Source organism: Homalodisca vitripennis, chromosome 7 (assembly GCF_021130785.1).
Source record: "Homalodisca vitripennis isolate AUS2020 chromosome 7, UT_GWSS_2.1, whole genome shotgun sequence".
NCBI lineage: Eukaryota > Metazoa > Arthropoda > Insecta > Hemiptera > Cicadellidae > Homalodisca > Homalodisca vitripennis.
The window spans coordinates 56986047-56993133 of record NC_060213.1 but is presented as its reverse complement, the minus strand read 5'-3'; the positions used below and the strand labels follow the sequence as shown (position 1 = coordinate 56993133).

Below are 7087 nucleotides of genomic sequence, written 5' to 3'. Positions count from 1 at the left end.
ACCACTAAAGTCGGGCAGTAAATCAAGAGGGGTTGGGAATTTTGTAGAACATGAACTTATGTTAACTGTCAAAACAACCGCAAACAATACCAACAGTAACATGCTGAGGAGTGTGAACACATAGACTGAGTCAACATTGAATGACATAGGCCTAGATTCACCAAGTATGGGACTGACTTGCTCTGAATGCCAGCTTAACCTTCACCATCTCCTTTTGTCATGGCCTTATCAAAGATATACAGATTGTCAATTTTACTTCCATTTGCAAAAATTGTGAAGGCTTAGGGTCTATTCAAAATAATTGTTTTTCTCTACATGTTACTTTATTAAAATTTCACCTGATAACTACTTCCTTCTTTATTCATAAATATAGAAGTCTACCTCCTGATTGGAGTAGAAAACACGAATAATATACATATTAAACAAAATAAACATATCCAATATTATGTTACATCAATGATTAAAAAGTTTCACCCATCTAGAAATAATAAGACTTAATTAAATAATACTTATAATACATAATTAAAATAATAATAATACAATAAACACACTATTATTAACTTTCATTATTATCATACACAAATCAGCTTTTTTCTATATATATGTTTATTTGTGGCAGAATATAACTTTCAATTACAAACATTAATAAATACGTGTTGATGTATTTTTAATTAATTATTTTCTTTTCTTTGAAAGGGACATATGAAGATTATAATTTAGACATTGCACATTCAAATGCTGCGCCTGTTTCATGTTTTGTCTCACAGGAAGTGGAAGATCCAAAATGGTGCATCAATTTGTGGAAGTATTTGGCCGTGACTGGTCGGGATTGAAAGTCAGCTGATGGCATTCACTTCCGGTTTCAAGGTTGCTTAGCACAGTGTTCTAAAGACGGAAGGAAGGTTGTCTACCTACTTTTGCATTCCGTTCATGAACTCTTTTTGCTGAAGCTATTATTGACAGCTCAATGGCGGAAACGGTTGTTAAATTAATCTAGGAACATTTATTTTATTGATGTTGAAGTTATCTAGTCATTTTACGTTTTTAGACTGGACATTTAACTTGCTTGCTAGTATATTACTGAATTGTGTCGCCAGCTAATTGAGTGATGTTTAGTGTATTATGCTCTGATTATATTCAATATTATTCTTATTTATGTTATTTAAAACAGATTTTTAATAATTTTGTTTAAATAGTGCTTATTTTCGTTGTGAACATTACTTATATTATCTGAAATAATGTTTTTTTCTTCATTCAATGAATGTTTATATTGAAGGTTAGTTACACTAATATCCAATTCAAGTGATTGCGTAAACATTACGCCAGTTGATGAAAAAATCCAACTTCCAAAATACAATAAAGTTATCAACAATAGAAAAGTGAATAAGGAGTATAGAAAACTGTATGCACGACGAAATACATAAATACACCATCGTTCCAAGTATGCATAATCTGCAAACTGTCTTCAGTTTAAATTGGTTTCAATCTTTAGCTAAGTAAGGAAGGTTTGTCCTAAGGGTAATGATGTGGTTGCCAAACGTTTCTTGAAGGAAAGCAGTGTTATCTAAAGCAGTATTGCTGGTTGAGCATTTCAGGGCACGACTAAATATCCTGAGGTATCAGATAAAACAATCAAGAATGCCATTTACCGATCCTAGTTTGCAGTAAGCGCATTCCATATTGTCTTCAACAAAGTATGGACCAATTCTGCCTCTTCCTGACAGTGCACCAAATGGTTACACGATTATTATGTTGTGGTCTCTCTCAGGATGTTCAAACCCAATAAAACAAGTCTGTTTGTTTATGAAGCCATTATAGAGGACATAGAATTCATCTGAAAACCATACATTACTCCCAAACTAGCACACTGCTAACATTGAAGTGCATTACTAACACTGAATGTTTTGTTTATACAGTTCTAATGTTCCTCAGTGTTTATCTTGTAGGGAAAATCCACCAACGTTTTTGTACATGATTCTCAAAGACTTGTTGCTTATATACAGTTTCAAAGATGTTTGGAGAAGGATTCTTTTCGATGACTCGAACACAGAAGTTGGGCGACCTGAACAGCCCTTTCACTTTTACAAAACACTACCCGTTCTTCGAAATTGGTATAATCACATTTTTGAAAAACACCAATAATCGCAGCATTACTAGGTAGGTTTTATGAAATTGGCCCTAAAAACGTAATGCAGTGTGTAACAAAGCATCCTGCATGTATAATTTTGTAGGAGTGAAAATAATACCAAAAGTAATTTATCCCTATTTGTTAAAAAAAAACTCCATGATGATTTAGCTCGTTTGTATGGTGTGCCTTATGACATTGTTTAGTCTGGTAAATTTAACATTGATTTTTTTAAAATAAATAATTCATTTGCAGTGTTAAATTTAAACGAAATTTGAGTTTGATTCATGTGTATATTGGAATTACACGCTCTAAATTACACAATGCAAATTTTTGTTCTTGTATTGATAGTATAGTTTTATCTCTTCACTCCGACAAATGGACAGCAACAAAATTCAGACCGATATATATATATATATATATATATATATATATATATATATATATATATATATATGACCATAATAATGCCATTCGTTTTATAGCGGGCGTGGATAACTATTTTGTTGTTGTTATACTTGTATATTTATTACTGTTATTATTATAAAATTTGTATTAGTATTACTATTGTCATATTATTTTATTGTTTGCAATATGTTGAATTATTTTCATAGTGTCTAATATAGTGAATTAATTTTACGATCTTGTTTCATTCTTATTCTGTTATAAATACCTTTATTTATGTAGATGTTCGTTAGTCAATAAATAAGTAGTTTTTTATTTTAGCTCTAAGATTATTCATACCCTAGTCTTTGGAAAGTAGAACTCCTACAATCTTAGTTTAAGAGGTCATTAATGTGGGTCGTCTCACCCTTTCTATTTCTAGGGGAGTATGTGGAAGGTGAATAAAGGTTTCACTTAGTAAAAATAGTAAAGTTGTACATAATAAATAGTCTCTAATAAACTAAGAATAATACGTTTAATGTTTGATGAACGCAGACCATCAAGTGAAGCAGATTTATGGCAAAGTGCATACAAATTTCAGTTTATAATACGGTAATAAAAATTATAAACTCTACTCTCACGCTTCTATAGCAAAATATTATATTGTGACTTCGAGCGCTATCTGATAACATACTTTTACCAGCAGGCAACGAACTTCCCAAGTCAGTTATTTAAGTATGTGATAATATTATTTATTTGAGAAAAAGAGAACTTTGCGTGGTTTTAATTATTTGCCAGAGTCTTAAATTAAGAAGTCATTATCGTGGCTCGTCCAACCCGTTCACCTTATAGGAGAGGATTTCCTAGTAACTGCGTATGCTTCGTTTATTTGTGCAACAAATGATCTGTTTTTATTGAGTCAACTATTAAAATATAGAATGATATAATTTGTTTAAAAAGTGAAATTTTTGCGTGCAAAATTATTTGTTAGATTACTTTTATTTGATATTTTAATCTTTTCAACAGTATTATACTATGCCATAGTAGTGAAGGTTTAATTGTTCATAGTCCTATGTAGGGAATTTTTACTGCTGCGATAAATCCTTGTATGACCAGACTGTCATATCAGCGAGTCATCCAACCCATCCCATATTCCGATCCTTCTCAATTTTATCCTGTGATTAATCGAATATGGCGGAAGGTCAAGAAAGCTCTAATAAAATTAATGTTACAGTGAAAACACCGAAAGAAAAGGTAGTCATTGAAGTTGAAGAGAATGCGTCGATTAAAGATGTAAGTAAAACCTTCTGTAAATTGGTATTCTGCGTACAGTTTTGACGTTAGATAAGCTTTACACTTCCCGTAGGCTAGGATCATCGTCCAAAAATTTATTTTCAGTTTACAATTGCATCAGACTTTTTCTGTTTCATGCATATTTGTTATTTGTAGCTTAAAAACTATCTTAGGAGAATTTGAATCAATTTGAATTGGACTCTACTAATTATTGGCAGGCATGTATTATCATCTTACATGTACCTGGCTTACTGACTAATTACACAAGATGGATAGAACAGTTCAAGACTTCTGTTATAATTTTACTTTACTAGAGTACTTGTTTACCATGATAGCTTTAATAGTAAATCACTGAGTTTTCATTTTTTTTAATGCACATTTGTGTCATATACTCATTCTATATTTTTCTCAAGTTTTATCATTGCAATCTTTAATAGGTAACTTCGATAATGGGTGCCTCTAAATAATACCTGGATGATATTTAGCCTATTTAGATGAGGGACACCCAATTATTTATGCTAAAATTGTTTAGAACATCCTATAATGTGTAGGCTGCTAATAATGTAGAACAAAAGGAAAAGTTAGGGTGGTTCTCTGGGGTAGACCAGTCGGCCTTCAGGTAGGCAGTAAGCTCTGGGTTGGGCGGGTGACTCCTGGTTAGGTACAACAGTCAGGTTAGGTTAGGTGGGTTTTATTAGTTTACATTATAAAACTTGTTATCTCTAGTCAGAACCCTCGGATTTTTTCTCAGTTTCCTTTTTTGTTCATCAATGTTAAGTGGGTATAACATATTTGTCTTGGCCTAATTATTATTGATTTTTCTATAGTCTATACTACTTGACTGCAGTATAGCCTAGTAAGCATCAAACACTTGAGTGATCGATCTTATCAAATCATCCAATACTCATGACTACAGAATCTTCGCTACTGCTACTTAAACCAAATTATCTTGTATTTTCATTCTGTTTTATTTCAAATACAGTATTAAAAGTATTAATGTTATGAGTGAATAAAAAACAAACTAGGTTACATGTTTGAAGTTTATTTTTGACAATGGAAGGATTGTGAAGGAAATAGGAATTTTCCGGACATTTGCCATTGTTCAGTGAAACAAAAAATCAGTAATACTACGTTTCAAGATCTGAAATTTGATCTCTTCTTCAGGTAAATAACTAACCTAACACATAATAATTACAAACTAGGTTAAAATAAACAAATCATACCAGAGCGTTGTGACACGCCTAAGTCAGGAATCACAACAGCATGTTATGTGTCAACTTCACTAACTCTAAAACATGCGCTTAGTAAAGAACTAAACACAACACTGATTATTAAAACAGAACTACAGAATACAGGTCATAATAAGCCTGCATACGTCGACCAACCAGCTACAACTGAAATTTATCATCCAACCAAACAAAAACCTTTCTACAAAATGATAGCCAATCTGAAATTGTATTTCTACATTCTCTGACAACGTTAAAACTACATTAGTTATCCAAAAGTCATAATTGGTCTGATTACAACTTAAATAGTACATAAATTATTATCAATATGTGCATTAAACCAAATTTCGAGTGTTGGAAAAAAGTGTTCTGAAGTGCTTTTTGTGTTACCTTGTTTGATTTGATTTTTCTTGCAATGAAACAATACTTGATTTCACTTCTAATTTTTATCACAAACAAGAGAATTCGGGTTGAAAGGAATAAGTTTATTATCTAGCAGTCATTTGAAACATTGTTCAATGTTTAAAAAAGCATTATTACACAAAAACCTCATGTTCATCGCCATTGTTTCTGCCGATGTCACTACTAATATGTAAATAATTTTACTATACAAAATTAAATTAATTTTCAACTTTATTGTTAATTAGCTATGATGAATTATGAATATTTATAAGTAGTTACCGAGATTTGATCAGGTGGTTACATGTTACCAGACTACAAGAACGTAATAACTCAACATGTTATTTTGTAATAGGTGTTGAGGGTAGGGTACGATAAGCGGACCTGGTTTTTTTATATCGAAATTGGCAAACGATATTAACCCTTTGAGTGCCACGGGTATTTTCCAAAGGCATATGCATAAAGTGCCACGCTGTTTTTCGCATATTTGTAAGCTTTTGGGAAAAAGGCTGTTGTAAAATAACTACCAAACAGATTTCCATACTTTTGTTGTTGTTTTTTTTTCTTATTAAATGCAGAATATGATAAATATCGTTAAAAATAAAATTTGATTTATAAAAATATAAAAATTGTAGTATTTATAAAAAAGTTTTTTTACTTTTGTATAAAAAATTAAGTTTCGACCTAATTTGTGTGTATACGGTATTTTTAAGATTTTTTTTCTTTATACCATGATAAAGGCCATGTGATTCTAAATAAAACCCATGTGTAATATCTTATTCTAGAATTTTAAAAACATGGCATTATATGTATTAACAAAATGCTGCCCGGTACCGACATTTTATAAACTGTACTTCATTTGTCAGAGTTTAGAAATTACTTAGTAATGATGTAGTTTTTCCAATAAATCTAATAAAACATTAAAACAACACAAATAAATATGATTAGTACATTTAAAAACAAATACTTGCTAACATATTTACATAAAAGTTTACATTTACTAAATAATAACCCTAATAATATTTACACTGAAAATTCACGTTTTTCGCTTGAACACAACTCAAATCATACATTACTTTTGTAAATAAATACAGTAAAATACTGTATAAGTTACTATTTTATTTCGTATTTACTCAAATGCTTGGTTATCGGCACATAAACAACAAGAAAGGCCGTTACGCAACACGGTACTCGTCCGCTACGTCGCGTGACTGGAAGACAGAATCATCTTACAGGTACTTATCACAGCCCACTATTTTTGGACAAGTTTTCCTTATCAGATATCAAAATAAACTTCATTATACGTTCCTTCTTCCATAATGAATCGAAAAATACTCGATGAGTCATACTTCTTATCTCCAAATCGTCTCCAAATAGACACACGAATGACCTGACATTTTCGAATAATGAAACGTTGTTCTTATAGTTTTTTATTTAATTGATTGTCGTAATAACTTGTAAATTCCAAAATAGGTTAAATAAATTCGGTTGTTTTTAATACTGTAATTTATTTTGTCCCCGATAAGAAAAACTCGTCCAAAAATAGTGACTTCTTGATAAGTACCCAAACAACATAAGTTTCACAGATAAAATAGTAGATAAACATCATAAAACTCGTATTTATTGATAGTTTGGAACCTATTACATAGAGCCGTCTGAT

The 7087-nt window shown here is 31.0% G+C and overlaps 1 protein-coding gene across 1 annotated transcript in view; it reads left to right on the top strand.

Moving 5' to 3' along the window:
- Positions 1-3632: 3632 nt before the first annotated feature.
- Positions 3633-7087, top strand: part of LOC124365841 (ubiquilin-1) — a 38176-nt gene continuing 34721 nt past the window's right edge. The window contains exon 1 of the mRNA XM_046821895.1: positions 3633-3802. Within this exon, the coding sequence (XP_046677851.1) occupies positions 3701-3802 (102 nt within the window). The 5' untranslated portion in view covers positions 3633-3700. The remainder of the gene's footprint in view (positions 3803-7087) is intronic.